The sequence below is a fragment of the Cervus canadensis genome, chromosome 29, assembly GCF_019320065.1.
Source record: "Cervus canadensis isolate Bull #8, Minnesota chromosome 29, ASM1932006v1, whole genome shotgun sequence".
Classification (NCBI taxonomy): domain Eukaryota; kingdom Metazoa; phylum Chordata; class Mammalia; order Artiodactyla; family Cervidae; genus Cervus; species Cervus canadensis.
Genome location: NC_057414.1, coordinates 34,028,741 through 34,050,998, shown reverse-complemented (window position 1 = coordinate 34,050,998; position 22,258 = coordinate 34,028,741). Strand labels below are relative to the sequence as shown.

The window sequence follows — 22,258 nt, the reverse complement described above, 5'->3', positions numbered from 1 at the left end:
ATTGTCAAAGCTCATTTCCCCTATTTTTGCTTTTAAAAAAAATGTCAACTGGAAAAAGTTACATTTCCTACGAGGCTTGCCTTTCTATCCAGTGACAGGGCCGTGTTAGGTGTTCGGCTAACACTGTGCGGGGAATAACTTTTTCTCATTCACCTGTAGACTCCATTTAATTGCACTTTCCTTTCTTCCATCATGAAGGAAGAGTTTCTGGCCATTACAAGAATGGGGTGCTTGGACGGCTAAGTAGGTGAGAGCCACAAAGCTTCCCTGAAGAGGCCAGGCTAGACAAGTGGTTACCAGTAAAACAACAAACAGGAATTAAGACAGGGAAAAGGACCTTGAGACATTTCTTCCTAAAAGGGGGATTTGGTGTAAGTTATGTAAGTGGGTGAAGCAGGGCCAGGAGCCAATTCTCTTATTTTATCCAACTGCGGGAGGGTGGGGGAGGGGGGGATGCTTTGCCGCCATCTCCCAGCTCTTTAGACCTACAAACAGTAAAAGCAGCCTGATTGAGACATTAACAAAAATAGACTAGACAAAACAGAAACAAACAAAAAAACCCACTCTCCTAGGCTTCTGACAACTACAGAATCAAATGCACGGTGCTGACATCACCCAGGAGTTGATTCAATTATTTCTGTTTTGAGTCAACACACATTTCCAACAACCTTAGAAGAGCAGGCTCCAGAGGAAACAAAATGAAAGAGTCACAAGTTCTCACCCACAAGGAGGCTTGGCTGGTAAGGAAGACATCATGTAAATAGAATAATCCTAATAGAAAAGGAAAGAGTTGCAAACTCCGTCACATAGGAGATCCCCACTTTACTGTCCAACTGGTTCCTAAATGGCAGTTAAAAGTGAAGCCACAGTAGAACGTACATGACAGGACCCCTATCTTATGCAGATATAATATTATAAATTGGGAGTCTATTCCATTTCAAATATGAAAATAAAGAGAAACAAGGACAGACACAAGTGTTGTTATAAACTTAAGTATCTTGATCGTAAGAGTTCTTTTGGAGTTCTTTATCTTTTATGGGATGGAGTGTCCGAGGCTTCTTAAAATATTTAAACCTAGTGAAGAACAGAGAATATGGCATCTCTTTCCCTTGAAAATGTCCCTGGGGCAGGCGTGAGCATCCTCTGTTGCTCTGACAACCATAATACCTCTTCCAGTCTACATGCCTGGATGGTTCTCACTGCTGGGTCACTGCATGTGAATGCCTCAATCACGTCCAGGAGGGATGCAGGCATCTTCCCCAAGATGTGTTCAGCAATTTTTTACTCCCAATCTCCAGTAACTTTTCTAGAAACCTCCGTGATGTCTCCAGACCAGTGTTTATAACCTTTCCCTGAGCATTAACTTTCTTAAACATCCATCTAATCATTTTTTCCTGGAGCAATTAAACCATCCTTTCCTTGTACTAAAATCTCCATCCCCTGATGATTTACAGACACTGTCCAATCAAGCTTAATCAATTACTCTGTATAATAACATGCCTTTTTAACTTAAATTCAGACACTCCACAAAATTAATTCAATAAAAGGCAGATGAGAGCATGACAACTATCAGCAAACTGCAACTATATTTTGAATGAAAAAAAAGACAACCACCTTGATAAATCATTTTATGCATTCCCAAACAATTAAAAAGTACCGATAGTCAGGAAGCAACAGTTAGAACTGGACATGGAACAACAGACTGTTCCAAATCTGGAAAGGAGTACATCAAGGCTGTATACCCACTTATTTAACTTATATGCAGAGTACATTATGAGAAATGTTTGGGCTGGAGGAAGCACAAGCTGGAATTAAGATTGTTGGGAGAAATATCAATAACCTCAGATATGCAGATGACACCACCCTTATGGCAGAAAGTAAAGAAGAACTAAAGAGCCTCTTGATGAAAGTGAAAGAGGAGAGTGAAAAAGTTGGCTTAAAGCTCAACATTCAGAAAACTAAGATCATGGCATCTGGTCCCATCACTTCATGGCAAATAGATGGGGAAACAGTGGAAACTGTGGCTGACTTTATTTTTGGGGGCTCCAAAATCACTGCAGATGGTGATTGCAGCCATGAAATTAAAAGATGCCTTACTCCTTGGAAGGAAAACTATGACCAGCCTAGACAGCATATTAAAAAGCAAAGACATTACTTTGTCAACAAAGATCCGTCTAGTCAAGGGTATGGTTTGTCCAGTAGTCATGTATGGATGTGAGAGGTGGACTATAAAGAAAGCTGAGTGCTGAAGAATTGATGCTTTTGAACTGTGGTGTTGGAGAAGACTCTTGAGAGTCCCTTGGACTGCAAGGAGATCCAACCAGTCCATCCTAAAGGAGGTCAGTCCTGGGTGTTCATTGGAAGGACTAATCTTGAAGCTGAAACTCCAATACTTTGGCCACCTGATGCGAAGAGCTGACTCATTTGAAAAGACCCTGATGCTGGGAAAGACTCAGGGCAGGAGGAGAAGACGACGACAGAGGATGAGATGGTTGGATGGCATCACCGACTCAATGGACATGGGTTTGGGTAGACTCTGGGAGTTGGTGATAGACAGGGAGGCCTGGAGTGCTGCAGTTCATGGGGTCACAAAGAGTTGGACACGACTGAATGACTGAACTGAAATAGTCTTTTTTATTTTAATATATCTTTAAAAGCCACAACCATATCTATATGTATCTATATGCCTATATACATGTGTATTTACACACATACAAATTCAACAATTCTTAAAAATTCACCCAATGAGAATTGATATAGCTTGGGTGCATCAACAACCAAACCACTTTAAAAAAGACTAACTCTACTAAAAGTAAAGAGTCTACATGTCCTTGGTAACAGTTAGACCAGCGTCCAAATGACAGCAACTCAAGCAATGAAGGAAGAAAATTATTTCTTCCAACATAGTGTCCTTAACTAAAGAAAAGGTCTCTGAAGTATTCAAGCACTGGGGGAAAATAAAGTATTTAAGAACTGAAGTAATTTTCAACAGATATGAAAATATGTACAGAACACACACTGTCTAAAAAAGTCCCTTATTTTTTTCTTCTAAATAGTCTTACAGTCATCAGAACTAGTTCACCTTGAAACCTTCAAAAACTGGCAGGCCAGCAGCTATTTGGTAACTTAGTGCGTGAGTGACCCAACGAGTGTCTGACTCTTTGCAACCCCAAGAACCGTAGCCTGCCACACTCCTATGTCCATGGGATTCTCTAGGCAAGAATACTGGAGTAGGTTGCCATGCCCTCCTCCAGGGGATCTTCCTGACCGAGGGAATGAACCTGTATCTTTTATGTTTCCTGCATTGGCTGGTGGTTCTTTCACTACTAGCACCACCTGGGAAGCCCCTTGGCAACTTAGTACCCAAGTCCAATGTGGGCAATCCAAGTTGGCTACTAGAATGATTTTCCTTCACCTTCCTTGGGAACAGCTACTAAGTAGTTCAATGGAGAATTTTCAAAACGCATTTCTAATGCCTGATACTAGGATGAAAACAAGTGTTCCTGTTAGGTTAAAGTGAATTCTTTGGCTTTAGGAAAAAAACTGGTTTCAAATATTTCCAAACATACGTAAGACTAATAGTAACCCACATAACATCACAAAGCCACACCTTATTCTCAGTAATATTTAACATGGTAATATTTTACTTGGCCAACAATGAACTTTACCTACGTTGGTACAAAATGATGTAATCGAAGTCCTGTATTTCTTCCAAACATTTTGTCCCATAAAACTCTAAAATGTTCCAAACAGTGATGTGATATCCAAAAGAAATCTATCTTCACAAATTACCAAGGAAAAAGGATGCTAGAAGTGGTACAGCTATAACATTATCTTAATTTACTGCAACAAACACCGCTACCACGAACCAACTTAGAGTCTCCGAGTCTAGAGCTTTTCGGAGACAAACACAGAAGCTGCTCGCCTGATATCAGATCTCTGCGGGGATGTTTCAGTGAGGATCCATTTGTCCAGCAGGAACTGGCACTGGGCTTACAATTTGCCTGAACCCCCACCAGCCAGTGACAAGTTTGCCTCTTCACCAACACACACACACACACACACAAAACCACATGTAATGGCTCAGCCTGGCTGGGAGTTTATCAGCTCTGAGTCCGTGCTTTGCATTTAATCCTTTAAAATCAATACTTAAAACATTTCAATCCAATTTTAATCTGTCCTGACTACTATTTCCACTGTTTAAAAACAACACTAACAACACTCAGTCTCAATGACTTGCATCAATTCACAAGATTAATCTTTCAAAATACTAGCCCAGTAGAATATTTTATTAATGTAGTCCCAAGAATCTAATCAAGCCTCAAATAATCATTTTTCTTAAAGAGCTGCTGTGGGAGAGAGAGGGAAAAAAGAGCTGCTGAAAAGAAAAACATTCATAGAGCATTAAGTGGAAGTCCTCTTCAAAGGGACATAGGAAAGGGCAGTGGCAAATTGGCTGGTTTGCCAGCCAATCAGGGAAGATTCTGCTATGAAATGTGACTTGCAATTCACCTGAAAATGAGTAATACATGGTTATTGCAAGAGGTAGTTTCAAGCCAACTTTCTCCATTTTTCAACAAGGGTTGAAAACTCTGTACCTCTGAATGACAGAGAGTAGACGGGGGTGTAAGACAAATGATAACCCACACCCAGCCTCCGATGGGGAGACCAGAGGCTCTTACAAATAAACGGGGCCTGCTGTTGCCAGATTTCCAATTTCTTCAAACACTGGAAAGGAATGTTTAAGACAAAAGTCCACAGTATTTGGAAATGGTGATGTTTAATTTGAACATAAAATACAACGATGCCCAAGACAGTGAAAGCCAAACAAAACTTGGAGTTTGAGTAGGTCCTATTTTGTCTTCAAGTGTCAAGTGTTCAGTCTCTATGGGAGGGAATGTACCGGGAGGCTTCATAAGAGGGGCCACAGTTAATCTGTAAAGCATACAATTCATCAAACAGCTAACATCCAGAAGTCATAGTATAAACTAAAATTAATTATTTTCTGTCGAGTAAAATAAATTTGATGGTAATAATCTACTTTGAAGACCTTTGGCACCCAAGGATTGGAAGTCTTAATATTATTAAGATGACAATACTACTCAATCTATTAATTCAATGCAATCCCCATAAACATCTCAAGAGCATATTCTGCAGAGGAAAAAAAACTTCTAAAATTCATATGGAACCGCACAATCTTGAAAAAGACTCTCACTTCCTGACTTCACAACAAAGCAACAGTAAATAAAACTATGTGGTACTGGCATAAAACAACAGATGTACAGAATAGAGAGCTCAGAAATAAACTCTTGAATATATAGTCAAATGACTTTTTACAAGGGTGCCAAGACCATTCAACAGAGAAAGTCTTTTCAACAAACACTGCTGGGAAAACTGGATAGTCACCTGCTAAAGAATGAAGCTAGATTCTTAAGTCATATATAAAAATTAACTCAAAATGGATAAAAGATCTAAACATAAGGGCTAAAAAGATAAAACTCTTTGAAGAAAATATAAGGAAAAACTTTCACAACATTGATTTGGCAATGATTTCGATTACGTATGATAACAAATGTACAGTCAATACAAGAAAAAATAGCTAAACCACACTTCAAAAAAAAAAAACCTTTGTTTTAAAATCACAGATCTGGTAAGGGATTGATAGCCAGAAAATATTGCGAGCTCCTATAACTCAACAACCATCATCACAAAAACCCAATTCAAAAATAAGTAAAAGAGTTGAATAGAAATTTTTCCAAAGAAGATGCAAACGGCCAACAAGAAAAGGCTTTCAACATCACTAATGCATCACATTAGGGAAATGCAAATTAAAACCACAGTAAGATACCACATTAAGATGGCTTAATATTAAAAAAAAAAAAAAAAAGGCAACAAGTGTCGGCCAAGATGTAGAGAAACTGGAACCCTTGTCACTGATGGTGGGAATGTAAAATGAAGCAGCGCTTCTCAAGAAGTTAAAAAACATAGAAATTACTGTATGATCTAGCAATACCCAAAAGAACTGAAAGCAGGAACTTACTGGAGGACAATGTAAAAATACCTGGAAGTAAACCCTACAAATAGTTTCTTTAAAAAAGATAAGCTAGATTAAAATAATCTATTTTTAGAAGACTGGAGAAGTGGTATCATTTTTTTAACCACCTAAAAGGCTTCTTTCATTTATCATCACAGGAACTGTATGTTGCCCTCAGCTGTGTGTTATACGTTCTGCAAAGTGCCCTGCATACAGCATTTTAATAAATGTCTGCCAACAACAAGGACCATGAGGAACTTCAAATGAACCAGTTACCAGGGAAAGTTTTCAATTTTTGAGCGAGTTACATACAATAGTTCTTTTAAGTGTCAATTTGAGATACAGCTAAAAGGATTTTTTAAAAGTTATTTATTGCATACTGTTTACATTAGTGAAAAATTAGAAATGTAAATTATAAAAAAATTATAGAGAAGACTCTTGTTTTTACATATAACCCTAAAAAAACAGGCCAAGTTCAAAGACATACATGTGATTTGGGGGGATTCTGCCACTAGAAAGCTAATGATTTATACAAATCTCAATTACTTCTATTGTTTTAGGAAAAAAGTTATTCTTGAAAACTTAATTCTAGCATTCCTTAGCTCTTTCTACATAATTGAGCCCCCTGCATGTTCACCTCAATTCAAAGACTCTCAGCCTAGAAAGCACCAAATAAGCACCAACTCCATCAAACCGTATGCTGTGCATCAATAAAATAAGGGCAAAAATGCAGGAAAACACTCAAATTATAGTTCCAATAGTGCTGCAAATATCCAACCACTGGCTGGTAGGCAGTATTCTCATGCAGTAACTCAGAATATTTGTGCATCAACTTGAACAGCCCAAATTCAGAATATAGAAGGCAACTAAAAGTAGTGGAGAGTGCACATTTTCTTTTTTTGGACGGAGTTCAAATGCCCCAAACCATGAAAGATGATTCAATTTAAAGCAATGCTGTAAAATATTTAATGGGTTGGAAAGTTATTCAATATGTCAAAAGGAAGGAAAACAGACTATAAACATAGTAAGAGGAAAAAAAAAAAAAAAAACATAGTAAGAGGGAATCCATTCTTTCAATAAAACACAGACTGGGAAAATTTTAAAGTTTTTTATCTGGCAAATTACAGTTAATTTATTTCTGTTTTTGTTTTAGCTTTACCTATATTTTCTAGATTTTTCACAATGACCATGTATTTTTTCTTTAACACAGGATACACACTGAGTCACTACAGCAATCACTTGTAAAGAATCAATTTATAATCTCAGTCATTTTTAATGAAAGATATTAAGACGTAGCAAATAGGTTCCTGAGATGATACATACTCAAGTCATAATGCACAATGACTGTAAGCCTAAATTCTATGATCTGATAGTGATTCGGTGGTAGAGAAAAATGGAGAAATAACCTCAAAACAGCTTTCTTTACTTTCTGATTACTAAGAATCACCTGCTGCAAATTTCTACCTGAACAGGACTGTTGTTAGGTAACCTCCACAAACCCGTGGTGGTCCCATGCTGACCTAAGATACCCCTTACCCAGGCCTCTGCCCAGGCTACCTTTCTACCACCAAGCACAAACTTGAGAGCCAGTTCATCACTTACGGATTATAACCAAGATCAAGTCACTTTATCCGTGTATGCTTTAGTTCCTGTATCTGTAAAACAGGAATAACCATAGTACCTGTCTCAGAAGGTAGTTCAAAGGTTTCAATGAGTATGTGTAAAACTATACATAGTAATTGCACCATAAATACAACTATCACTATTCTGACTACTTCAACCCCACCAGAATCTGCCACCCTACTCTTATTGTCTACTCTTTTCCCCTAACTACTTAAAGTAACATAAGTTCTCTCTATAAACTCCCAGCAGATATCTAATTTCAAGGGAATTAATTTCCAGTTATGGTCAACTACAAAATTCAGACAAATCCTCCTGATAAGGACAGCAAGAAAAGCACATATTTTTTAAAAAGCATTTAGTTAAAGGCAGTAGGAACCTAAAAAGACAGTAAAGATTTCCCAAGTCAGTAACCAGGGGAGGATGAAAGCCCAAGGCGATGAATAAAGCACAGAGGGCTTTGTTCCTCTGGGGATGATGAAAAATCCTGAAAGACGCAGCTAAGCAGTCCTTTAACGGCCTGAAGGATCAAATAGAAAGGGCTGGAGTCCAGGGCAGGAGGCATAGGGGAAACACGTTAGCAGTTTGGACTGAGACCCCAACACACGCTGAATCTAGAAGGGTAATCCAGAAACTGACAGGACTTCACAGAGACTGCAGCTCAGCTTCTGTTTCTCTCAATTCGTAAACAAAAGTGAGATCCTAGATTGCCAGTTCATCACACCCCAGGTAGAAGCAAATCACTCACTGGAGTATAACAGCCCCAGCCTCAAACTCATCTATAAGCATTTGTATCAATAAAATATATGGCACATTATCAAAAATAATCTGACAAACGAGATAAAGGAACATGAATGAATAACCAGCAGAAAGAGAAAACAGAAAAGACACACAGGGACCCCAGACACAAGACTTACCGGACACAGACTTTAAGTATACTTTTCATTTTCAAAGACACAAATTAAGAATTTCAGCTGTGATCAGGAAACAATTGAAAAAAAATCAAACAACCAATCTTGAATTATAAAACTGAAAACTACAATAATTAAATTTAATTCAATGGATGGGACTTCATGGTAGATTTCTTCAGACAGCTGAAGAAATCTTTAGTAAACAGAAAGATGGGTCAAAAGAAAAGCTATCAGATGAGGCATGAAAAAACACACAGGCTAGGGCAACAGTGTCTAAGAGGTCTGTTTTTGGAGTCCCGAGGGAAAGGACAGAAGTAGGCAGAAGCAGTATTTAAAGACTTAAATACTTAGATGGTGGTTGAGAATTTTCTAAAACTGATAAAAGAACAAACCACAGATTCAAAGAGCTCTACGAGGAAGATAGTTAGCCTCTCATAACTTCAGATTCTGTATCCATGGATTGAAGATACTCAGGGAAAAAAATTTCCGTAGGCCAATAACTACATAGCATTTACACTGTATTTACAACTATCTACATAGTATTTATACTATATTCACAACTATCTACATAGCTTTTACATTGTATTTACACTATCTACACAGCATTCAAAAACGAAGATCATGGCATCCGGTTCCAACACTTCATGGCAAATAGATGGGGAAAAAATGGAAACAATGATTGATTTTATTTTCTTGGACTCCAAAATCACTGCAGACAGTGACTGCAGTCATGAAATTAAAAGACCCTTGCTCCTTGGAAGAAAAGCTGTGACAAACCAAAACAGCATATTAAAAGTGAAAGTCACTCAGTCACGTTAGACTCTTTGCAACCCCACCATGGACTATATAGTCCATGGAATTCTCCAGGCCAGAATACTGGAGTGGGTATTTCTCCAGTGGATCTTCCCCGTCCCAGGAATCCAAACAGGGTCTCCTGCATTGCAGGTGGATTCTTTACCAACTGAGGTATCAGGGAAGCATATTAAAAAGCAGAGACATTGCTTAGTCAACAAAGTCCATAAAGTCAAAGCTAGTCGTGTATGAATATAAGAGTTGGACTATAAAGAAAGCTGAGCGCGGAAGAATTGATGCTTTTGAACTGTGGTGTTGGAGAAGACTCTTGGAGAGTCCCTTGGGCAACAAGCAGATCAAACCAGTCAATCCTAAAGGAAATCAGTTCTGAATATTCACTGGAAGGACTGATGCTGAAGCTGAAGCTCCAATATTTTGGCCACCTCTTGTGAAGAGCCAACTCATTGGAAAAGACCCTGATGCAGGGAAAGATTGAAGGCAGGAGGAGAAGGGGACAACAGAAGATGAGATGGTTGGATGGCATCACCGACTCGATGGACATGAGTTTGAGCAAGCTCCAGGAGATAGTGAAGGACAGGGAAGCCTGCCATGCTGTAGTCCATGGGGTCACAAAAAGTAGGACGTGGGTGAGTGATTGAACAACAACAATATTTACAACTATCTACATAGCATGTACACTGCATTTGGTATTATAAATAATCTAGAGGTTACTGCATAGGAGAATATTCACAGGTTACATGCAAGTACTACACCATTTTATATAACAGACGTGAGCATCACAGATTTTGGTACGGGGGGAAGGGTAGTCCTGGAACCAATTCTCCAATGATACAAATGGGCTATACATTTTTAAAAAATCCACACCTAGGTACACAGTAATATTGCTGAAAATCAGACTCAAAGAGAAGGTCTAATAAGTAGTCAGGGACAAGGGATACATTACCTTCAAAGGAACACCAATCTGACAGTTAATTCCAGTAAGCTATTGATAATATTCAACATCAGGATAGATATCAAATATCAAGGAACAGAATAATGAGTAAGATCTTCAAAATGATGAAAGAAATTCTATCCCCAATGAACCTGTCTTGCAAGGAAGACACTAAAACAGATATTTGGTGAAAGAATATATGTCACTAGCCAACCTTAAGAAAATTCTAAAGTGTGTCTTGGAAGGCAAAAAATTACCTGAAAAAGAAGCTTAGAGATACAAAATGCATGAAGAATAACAAAGAGAATATATAAATCCAAATCAGGGGCTCTCAATCTCACTGTAAATTTTAATCACTGGGAAGAGTTTTTAAGAAATACTAATGGCTCACACCCTCTCTCAAGAGACCTTGATGTAATTTGTCTGAATTGGAGTGTAGGCAATCTGTGCTTTGTAAACATTTCCCCAGATGATACCAGTGTGCCTCCAGAGTTGATAACCACTGATGCTAAGTTCATTTAACTGTGTAAAACACAGTATGAGATCTTCTGGGGTTTACATGAAATTAACATATATAACAACAATGGCAAAAATGTTGAGGGGAGGTTAAAGTGTTCTAATCTTCTATTCCTGGAAGACGGTAAAAGTACCAATTAGTAGAAAACACTGATAAGTGAAAGATATTCAAATGTCTAAAGCAACCACTAAAGGGAGAACAAAAGATGATGAAAATATGTTCCGAAGCAATACGAGAAAGAAGTAAAATAAGAACCACTTTCAAAGGAATTGAGTAAGGGGACAGACATAGCAACCTGAATGTCCACCGGCAGGTGAAAGTATAAAGGAAACACACACACAGTGGAAAGCTATTTGGCCACAAAAAGGATATCCTACCATTTGCAACAACATGGATGGACCTCGAGAGCATTATATAAAGTGAAGTAAGTCAGACAGAGAAAGATAAACACTGCATAGTCTCATTTGTGGACTCTATAAAAACACTGATTTCATAAATATAGAGAAAAGATCACTTGTCAGATGTGTGGGGTGAAGGTTGAGGGGTGGAGGGTGAGCAAAATGTGTGAAAGCAGTTCAAAGGTACAGGTTTCTATAAGGTGTAAGGTACTAGTTATAACAGAAGTCAGTCTGGGGAAGCAACATACAGCACAGTGACTCTAACTACCCACACTGTACTGCACATCTGAGAGTCGCTAAGAGAGTAAATCTTAAACGTTCTTGTCTCACACACACACACACACACACACACACACACGACAAGTCACCATGAGGTGGTGGATGTTAAGTAGACTTAGTGTGGTTCTCGTCTCACAAAACGTGAGCGTGCATGTTCAGTTGCTCACTCGTGTCCAACTCTGTGCGACCCCATGGACCATAGGCTCCTGTGTACACACAAATATTAAATCACTATGTTGTGCACCTGAAACTAATATAAAGTTGTATACCACTTATACTTCAGTTTAAAAAAAAAAAAACAATTAGCAGAACAAAACAAAAAGCACTAAATAAGACAGTAGATGAAAACCCAAATACCTCAGCAATCATGTTAAATGTAAAAGAAAAACACTGTTTCCTAAGTCTGCAAAAGAAGAAACAACCACAAACACATCTAAAACAAAAAAATATGGAAATAATAGACAAAGTACTGATAAAGGCAAAAACTTTACTGGAGATAACACGGGAGAATATAGCTATGAGAGGTTCAATTCCTTAGGAAGAGATAGCAATTTTAAAACTGTATACTCCTAATAATGACAGCCTCAAACTAGCCAAAGCAAACAGAATGACAAGGAGAAACACTTTTCCAAAATCGCCATGGCAGGTATTTTTTTTTTGGCCAATCCACACAGCGCGTGGGATCTCTAACCAGAGATCACGTCCAAGCCCTCTGTACTGGAAGCGCAGTCTTAACCCCTGGACTGCCACGGAAGTCCACAGTGGGAGATTTCTAACATACCTTTCTCAGTAAAAGAAAAAAGATTTAAAAAATAATTAGGGATAAAGATCTGAACAACAATGAAAACAGTATGATCAGAAGACATATAAAACACTGTCAGTAACAACTACAGAATAAACATTTTCTCTATGCACACAACAAAAATTTTATCATAAACTGGACCATGAAGCAATTCTCAACAAGTTTCAAAAAATTGAAATCATACAGACTAATACTCTGACCACAAAGCAGTTAACTTAGAAATGAACAGCCTAAAAGACAGCCAGATAACCTTCTCCACATCTCTGGAAATTAAGAAACGTACTTCTAAATTACCTGTAAAAAAAAAAAAATTAAGTCACAATGGAAAAATCTATTGTTTTACTTGAATGATAATGAAAATATTATATATCCAAACTTGTATCTTGTTTAAGGGTACAAATTTGTAAACAACAGTTAAAGACTAGAGGCCTAACTCTCAGCACAGTGATTATAGTCCATAATACTGCTTTGTAAACAGCAAAGTTGCTAAAAGACTAGATCATAATTGCTCTAACTACCAAAAAGAATTTTTACTTATGGATGATAGAGATGGTAGCAGCAGCAGTGATACAGTGGTAAACATACTGCAATATATAAATGTATCAAATCAGAATACTGTACAGCTTAAACTTACACGACGTTATACACAATGGGCTTCCTTGGTGGCTCTGATGGCAAAGTGTCCGCCTGCAATGGAGGAGAGAGTCTGCCTGCGATGCCGGAGACCAGGGTTCAATCCCTGGGCCGGGAAGATTCCCTGGAGAAGGGAACGGCAACCCACTCCAGTACTCTTGCCTGGAGAATTCCATGGACAGAGGAACCTGGCAGACTACAGTATACAGGGTTGCAAAGAGTCAGACATGACTGAGCAACACACACACACGTATCTCCTTTGTTAAAAATATTAAATAGAAAGCTAAAAAAAAGTTATGAATTGCAGCTAAAGCCCTGTTCAGAGGAAAATATATAGCTTTAAATAAATTAGAAGAAAAGAAAAAACTGAAAAAAATAAAGCAGTCATCTCAAAGTGCTAGGGGGAAAAAAAATTAAACCTGTGAAAAGTAGGAAAAGAATAATAATGGACAGAAAGTAATAAAATAGAAAATAAACATACAGAAAATAGGAAAGAGGCAATGAAAATATCAACTTTATTTCTACAACCACAACAAAATGATAGCCAAAATTTTAAGATGCCATTTATAATAGCACTCAAAAAAAAGCAGATATCTATAAATAAATCTAGCATTCTATATATAAGATTTCTATGCAAAAAGCTTTAAAACACTGAGGTTGATTAGAGAGGACCTAAACAAAGGCATCTGTCATGTTTCTGGGTTGGAAGACTCAATATTAGAAAAATGTCTATTTTTCCTAATTGAACTATAGACTCAGTGAAACCTGAATCTAAATTCCAACAAATGCTGTTTTTGGTTAAATGTAGCCAATGTATATGTAAAGAAAAGGGTCAAAGAGCAGTCAAGACACTACTGAAGACAATCCAAGTAGAAGGGCTTGCTCCAGTAGGTCTAAAACCTTATTACTAAGCACAGTCATTGAGACAGTGTGGACTTGGTACACGGATAGACAGTGGATTAGGACAGCCCAGAAACAGACTCACACATACAGAGATATCAATTAACAGAGGTGGTAGGGGAGAACAGGAGGGAAAGGAGACCTTGACATTAAATGGTACAGGCTGGGTAACTATGTGAAAAACAGTAAGTAAGTAAAAAGACCAATACTTCATATCTACACAACAATGAGTTTCAGGGAAACTGTGGCTCCAAATGTGACAGGCAAACAGAAAGCCCTTGGTAGGCAACACAGGAGAATAACTATGTCCTCAGAGGGCAAACTTCTCACACGTGACACAAGAAGTACCTATCATAATTTTTAAAAAAGTAAAACTGATAAATTAGACATTAAAATGAAGAACCTCTAAAGACATCATGAAGAAGAGGGTAAAAAGGCAAGTAGCAGAAGGGGCAGTGTTATCTCAATAACCTCAAACTGGAGACATTCCAAATGTCCATCAGCAGCAAAACAAATTGTGGTTTCCTCATAGACAGGAGTACTACACAGCTGTGGAAACACGCGAACCACAGCTACAATCAGTAATCCAAATGATCCTCAAAAACACGTCCAATCAAAGAAGCCAGAAACTCAAGAAAACATACTGAGGGATTCCATTTACTTAAAGACTAGAAAGCAAGAAAGGTTAAATTACAGTGTTTAGGGATGAATGCCTGGATAATAAAACTATAAAGAAGAAAAGCAAGACATAATCACCATAAAGGTCAGGCTAACAGTTACTAGGGGCAATGGGAATGGGAATGCTCTATTTCTGGACCTTGGCAGTGGTTACACAAGCATCTGTTTTATGAAAATACACTGAGTTATACTTTCTTTTCTCTTTGTGTATTTAAGTTGTAAAAAGCTCAGAAAGACTCCAGGCTTTCCATGTGGGTGTGCAGGGCTGTGATGGGGCCATAGCACCTTTCACAGGCACCAGTCTGTCCTTACTTCCATTTCAAACACCCTAGCATTCTTACCTTCTAAAATTCTCTAAAACACTCCAACAATTTGCACTCTGCACTGATCTCTGAAAGCCTGGGATCCAAAGAGATGAAAGGGTTCTCTCTCAGCACAGGAACATGAATGGGAATGCTGAATTCCAAACTCAAGATAAGAGTTACTTCCAGAAAGGAAGATTAATGGGATGGGGGTTCAAAGAAGGCCTATTATAATGCTTTACTTCTCTATCCATAGTGTTTTAGTTCTTTAAAAAAAAAAAAAGTTAAAGCAAAGACGGGAAGTGCTAAAATTTAACAAAACTGGGTGGTGGATAAGTGGATAAGAGTACCTTTTACATACTTACCATGCTATGCCGGTAATATTCCTAATGAAAGGGAATAAAAGGTACTACACTCTTTACACTTACTGGCTCATTTCTTTCTCCATGCAGAAGTTCTGCGTGAGCCTAGGTTAAGTCATACTTAGCCTTCCAGAGACAATATATAAAAATCTGAAAATGTTTATGCTCTTCATCACCCACATTAAAATCCATGTTTTCTTCTTCTCTAGGCTAAATATCTCCCTTATAAATTTTCAGGTACTTCTCCATTCAGCCATTCTGTTCTGGATGGCAACATCCAAATAAACCATGGGAGAACCTTCGTTGTCTCAATTCCACCAGCAAACTTTTAACTCACAGGTAACTTGCTGCTACTGTTGCTAAGTCACTTCAGTCCTGTCCGACTCTGTGTGACCTCACAGACGGCAGCCCACCAGGCTCCCCCGTCCCTGAGATTCTCCAGACAAGAACACTAGAGTGGGTTTAGGTAAGAACAAATGCACTCTTTTCCTTTCCAGCCAGACCAGCCATATGTAGCAGATGTTGGGCTGTTATCTACCCAACATGCACAGCCCTCTTTCCCATCAGAACCCAGAGTACAGTCTAAGCCTATCACAGCTCCACCACCACGAATCACCCATGTCTGCTTCGGCTGGAAGCACCTGATATCATTCAGCCCAGTTGATGAGCTCTGAGAAAAACCCCATGACCCCCTGGATGTTACCACAACAGAGCCTGTGCTCTGAAACTGCAACACCCTTCTGCAACCCCAAGAAGTGCCAGGCTGTTCAATTAACCCACACCACAGGTGCCCACTCCAAATGATGACTGACTTTTTTCTGGACCACAATCTTATTCTAGTCGTAAGGGTTACTGTGTTAGCCTCTTCCTAATAGTTTGTTTACCAACAAGGCCAGTGATTGGAAATCTGGTGCCAATAACCTTTTCCCTTCCAAAGTATCCCATACACTGATTTTGATAAGATGGTGGTCTTATCAAGACCACAGGTGGTCAGAGTTTCTTTCCTTAAATTCTTGTATCAGAATAGAAAGACAAAACAAGCTTACTATTGTAAAAAAAGAGAGAACTTGCACATTATACAGAAAAGCATTAGTTTTTTTTTAATCCATGGAAAATGTAAAACGGCAAGGTCTGCTTTAATTACAACCTTCAAAGAAAACCACTGTTAGCAGTTTGGCAATACGTGGATTCATGATACAGTATCTATGAAATTAGTTCCTTTTAAAGAAAATATTCATATCAGATTTCCTGATGGTAGAGAAAATAGGTAAACAAGAGTGAAAAAAAAAAAGAAATCTGCAACCCAAATAGAAATGCCATGAAACACCCTGATACAGAAGGGGCAACAACTTAATAGGGCAGACCAGTTCTCACCCTGGCCTTGCTGGCCTCTCCTGACTCCTTGTTTCAGGTGTGGATGAGAAGACCTACTTTACCAGACTTTTAGGGACTTATGTAAGATGCTGTACCCACAGGAGTTCTGTAGCCTTTTTGTTTGCTGCAGTTTGTTTTTCTCCACCTGCACATGAGAACCCTCTGGGGAGCCCGTGACAATGAGATTCCCAGATGTCCTCAAGGAGAATCTCTGGGGGTGGGGCCTGAAAGTCACAGGCAAGTGCGCTTTGCAGGGGAAAAGGCATGAGGCATATCTGGTTTTATTACTGCACTGTTTAGCCTCTAACACAGAACCTGGTAACAGTGGTCAACAAACATTAGTGGGATGGATAACAAATGAAGAGTCGTATTTTAAAAACAGATTTGTTACGTTGCAAAAGCTTCCATGAAGAAAAGCTTCCATGATGCTTATGTAAGAAAATGTCTCTCGGCAAAAAGCAGTTATTAGCTGTACTTGATACAGAGAACTGGAACTCATTTCTATTTCGTTCACTTTCCATCTTAGACCATAAATCAAGGTGCACTATACTAAATTTAATTAAGAGTCAAGGTAATCTAGTTTACCTCACTAAAAAAACAACTCATGAGAATTGGATTATGGGCGATTTCCAACTCTCAAATGGCCTCCCTCCACAGACTCTACAATCACTGTTCAAAAATTTATCCCTTTTTAATCACACAGAAAACTATTTTCTTTCAGTAGTTCATTTTAGGACAATTCAAAATACTAATTGTTAGGTATCAGCTTTAATAAGCAATCTGTCTGTCACTTTGATAAAAATGTATGTACCTGGTAGCCACAGGAGGCTAGACACCACCAACACATTCACAGAGAAATTTCCACGGACAACAAAAGGATCTCAGGTTATTTTTCATTTCTTAGTCTTCAAATGCATTTAAAATTTCTACAATGAATATGCACTCCCTAAGTAGTTTTTCTTGTAATTTTAAACAGAAAATGCAAAAGCCCAATAATTTAGTAAGAGTAATGTAATTGAGGAATCCTGAAAGGTTTTCAAGTTTTTATTTTCCAGAGTCAAAACAGTATCAGGTAAGCTTAAGATATTATTTTATATTTGGAAAAAAATTAACCCTTCATGTACTACTACCAAGAATTCTAAAGCTCTTTAACTTAAAAAAAAAAAAAAGTTTTCAAATTCTATGAAGGACATTATTGATTCTGCTGGCAAAAAGGATTATAGAGAGTAGATCTGATCCAAGTATTGTATCAAAGTTAAATTTCTTTAAGCTCATAACCAAAAAGGTTATGCAGGACACAGTCCTTGGTTCTCAGGTTCTTAGCAAATACATTTGGAAGTTTTCAGGGGTAGAGGGGCAAGATGTATGCAATTTGCTCCCTTTGCTTATTTGCAAAAGATACATAATTACACAATGAATGACAAAACAAATGCTGAATAGGGGGAAATGTTAAACTGATGAATCTGGGTAGAGGGTATAAGAGTTGTTCCCACAATTTTTGCAATTTTTTGTAAGCCTGAAATTATTTCTAAATAGAAATTGTAATTGAAAAAAGCTAACAGAAAAAAATACTCAAAGCTGTTAAGATCATACTGGACCAACTTTAAGCAAGGCTTTATTGTGAGGAAAAAAGAACACATTTAAAAACTGTGCTAATAAAAACACTCACACAGCACCAACTTTAAAAAATAAATTAAATTAGCACCACCCAGGAGAAATATGAGTCATATATGTTATATTTGAAACAGGTGAGACTAATTTTAATATAATTTACTTAGGCATTGTGTAAAATATCATCATCCAATGCAATCAATACGACAATTACAAATCAGTTATTTTACAAGGTTGTTCATAGCAAGTCTTCAAAATGTAAAGTGCATTTGGCGCCTACAGATAATCTCAATTCACATGCTAAATTTCACAGGAAATATCTGACTTGCATTTACATTCATAAAATGTAGTTTAAAAAGTAGACTCATATAAAAAGTTGTTTCCAATCACTGAACTGAGTATTGTTTTTAAATGTAAATTAGCTAAAATTAAGCAAAATGGAAAATTCATTCCTCAATCATTATAGCCACCACTGCAAGTGGCTACCTTGCGGGACAGCCCCGCTTTAGATGATGAAGACAAACCCCATCAAAGGAGGATTTGCCAAAACTTAGCACATCACATTTATCAAAGGATTTTAACAGTTATAATAAAGTAAAAGCTGATGCTTCTATCAGAGGCATTGGTATTTGTCCAGGTCATAATCAGACATTGCCTCTACCATCACTTAAATACCAGCACAAAGCTGCTTGATATTCTGCCTCAGATGTCATACTATGAGTTTCCTGAATATTGGCTACCAAAGGGCCCACTCATTTTAAAATGTGGTGGAACAAACTAGAATTCTGGCTCTCAGAAGCCTCAGTGTCCACTGTACAGAGTGCAGGATTTCAGCACGAATACCATAAGGGAGCAGGCCCTCAAATGAACTTGTCTCGGATTTAACAGAGGAAGTGACCCTGAATACAGAGATTCTTTTTCTTTCCTTTTAAACAGGTGTATGAGATTAATTCAGTCAACACCAAGCAACACTCAAGATTTGCCAATCAATAACTCTGTGCCAAGCAATCTGATCAGGGATTTGGCTAGAATCCCTTTGGCTAATCTCAGTAAGGACCGTCTCAAAGAGAATCCTGATTTAGGCCATTCTCATCTAAACCAAGGCTCAGGCAGTCCTTTGCCTGGAAGTTAGTAAACAAAATCAAATTATATATGTATGAAGGAAATTCTGCCTCTTGGACAAAAGAAAAAAACCATTTGAAAGATAATTTAGGAAGGGTGGGCAAAAATACAGCTCCAAAGATGAGAAGATTCCTAAAACCGCATGCAAACACCATTTTAGGGAAATGTCTAATTCCTACTTTCTGTCCAGTCGGACTTTCCGATTGAACAATGATGTGGATAATAATCAAACTTAATCCACAACAGCTAATTCTGGTATTGTTCACTGCTCTTTCTCCGCAGGCATACAAGTGCGTGTTTAGACCTGAAAGGAAGATATTCTTGAAAACCGATGAACCCTTGATTGTGAATTCACTAGTGCCTGAAGTTACTCATACCTCTGGGAAGTGAGGTAAAAGAATGTGAACAATGGTTTGTGACATCCTGCCCTAAGAGTTAAATTCTATGTTCCAAACAAAAGCTTTTTCCTTTCCCTCCCACCGCACTCATCTAGAGTGCTTCCCTGCGACACCGTATCGTAGATCACAGACAAAACTCTAACCACTGCGTGGAAACGGAAAGAATCCTAATCTAAAAGTATGCTTACATAAGCATTAACTATTTCTACTTGAAACTTCCTCCACCACCACCCCGCCCCCCGCCCCTGAAGAATCAAAGCTTTAAGCAGGATGAATAGGACGTTTTAAGCTGTTCCACTGGAGGTTTGTTCTAGAGTCGACTGTTTCTAACCGTGGAAATATTTCCACTTTCTGCAGAAGAACACGTTCTAACTGTGGGTTTTTATTAGAAACTCTTCAGTCAATGCCTGTGTAATCAAATCCAGTCTCACTTCTCTCTGAAATTAGCCAACTCCGCAGAAAGCCATTGTAATTTGCAAAAGAGCGAAGAGGAGAAATAAACTACACCAGAAACACACATTCCAGTCCGACAGTTCAAGCACTATTTCGAGATGGCAAGTAAAAATAAAGCCCCACGTCTCCCTCGTGGACAGAACGGTTTCTACAAGCGGCCAGGTCCAGGCCACAAGGTAGGACCCCCTGACCCCAGCGAACCTTCCCGGCACGCAAGCACCGGATCACCGCCCGGCACAGACGCGTGTGTCCGCGAGGTCGCCAGGTGCGGGGAAACTACTTACGCCAAAAAAGTACGATTCAACCAGAGTTTTTACAACGTATTCACGGGTACTGTCCCTGCTCGCTGAAACCCACCACAAAAGGGAACAACGCCGACAGCAGACAAGGGTTTCCCCTGGTTCATCAGATTCAGGCAACCGGATTGTATTTAACAATCCCTCCCGAAGGCCCGACGCCAGAGCCGGGATCCGGAGCGGGAGGCGCACAGGAAGCAGAGGGCGCACCCGCTGCGGGGAGCGGAGTCGCTCCCGTGCCGCCCCGGAGGCGCTATCCCGGCGCCCGCATCTCAGCGGCCCGGCCCACTCGCCAACAAAGGCCGCATCCGCCGCTCCCGGGTGGGAAGCCCGGGTGCCGCACGGGGGCCGGGTCAGCACGGCCGCCCCCGGAGCGAGCCCAGCCGCACCGGGTCCCGGGCTGCAGGGCGCACGGCAGAGGCTCGCGCGGTCCCGGGGGACGGCGGAGTGGGCGTCTGGGCTTCGCAGGGTCCGCAGAGGATGTGGCGGCGCCGCAGGCGGGATGGGGGCTGGGGAGGCCGAGGCGGCCCGCTGCCCCCCGCAACCCCGATGCCTTTCATTTGGCCTCTGCGGCGGCGGAGACAACCCGACCTCCAGCGCCAAGCACTGCGCCAAGCCGGGGCGGGCGGGGGAGGCGCTCCAGACCCGCCGCAGCGCCGGACCACCCCCACCGCCCCGCGCGCCGCGACCCCCTCCCGGCCCGGACCCCGCGGCCCGCCCGCCCGCAGGCCGCGCTCCCCCGCGGGCGCAGGATAAAGGGCTCGGGCGCTCGCCCGGTCCCCACCTCAATGTAGCCGGCCAGCGCCGCGGCGGGAGCTGTGAGCCCGAGCAGCAGCACGACCAGGAGTTTGCCCGTGGCCGCGGTGGCCGCGGTCCCGGTGGCCGCCATCCCTCGCCGGGTCGCTCTAGCGCTCGGCTCTCAAGCTCACACAGACGGACCCAGGAGCGTCCCCACCGCGACCCAGAAGCATCTGAAGCTTGTCCGCCGCCGCCCCTAGGGTTTTACACCGACCGGAACTGACTTCACAAAACCACACCCTCCATCTTCGGCGCCCAATGCCGACCCGCAGAACCTCCGCAAGACACAGCCCCTCGTTCAGCCCAGACCCAATCAGGGGGCGGAAGAGCCCGCCCCTCCCTCCGCTCCAGCCGCGCACCCCGCCTGGTCCCGCCCCCAGCTGCTGACGCCCCGCCCCGCCGGGCCCCGGCTGCTCCGGGACGCGGGGGTGTGCGCGGGGTTGGGGGGGCCCGGGCGGGGTGCGCTTGGGCCGCCAGCACCCTCCTGGTTATCTGCCCGCACTGCGCCCTTCTGTTCTGCAGCCGCCCGACACCAGACACGCCCCGCTGCCCGCCCCTGCGGGCTATTTTCCAGATTCCTTCGGGTACCGCCCTCTTCGGGGTTCCGACAATGATTTTAGGAAAAACAGGATTTTTTTTTTTTTTTTTTTTTAAGGAAAAACAGGATGAATTGTTCCGAGTCCAGGCAGGTTTGCAGAAGGCCGTCCTCCCGGACAGAGGAAGGGCTGGCTGCAAGAGGCTGCGTTCCTCCGCCCCAACCCCCGCAGGGCGCGCCCGGTCCCTGCCCGCCGCTCGCCCAGAGCCGCTGTTTGCAAGCTCTCGACCGCTGGTCCTTAGGCCTCAGCCTTCCTCCTCCTTGCCGGCGGCCACTAGAACCCGGGATAGCTCCCTCCCACCGGAGACCAGCGGTGCGAGGACCAGGTTGACCTCAGAGCCCAGGTCCAGGCCTTCCTCCTGTGTTTCAGGGAAAGATCGTTTTTCTTTCTTGTTCGGTTGACGATCGCTAGCGAGAGACCTGCTTCTCTC

General features: G+C 40.9%; 1 protein-coding gene across 4 annotated transcripts in view; it reads right to left on the bottom strand.

Moving 5' to 3' along the window:
* Nucleotides 1–21,428, bottom strand: part of APLP2 (amyloid beta precursor like protein 2) — a 61,229-nt gene extending 39,801 nt beyond the window's left edge. For 2 of the 4 annotated variants that reach the window (XM_043451161.1, XM_043451162.1), the window contains exon 1: nt 21,219–21,427. In XM_043451161.1, coding sequence (XP_043307096.1) covers nt 21,219–21,323 — 105 coding nt within the window. In that variant the 5' untranslated portion in view covers nt 21,324–21,427. Of the gene's footprint in view, nt 1–21,218 lie in introns of all 4 variants that reach the window. The other 2 variants (XM_043451160.1, XM_043451164.1) reach the window with 2 other exon arrangements.
* Between the last annotated feature and the right edge of the window lie 830 nt (nt 21,429–22,258).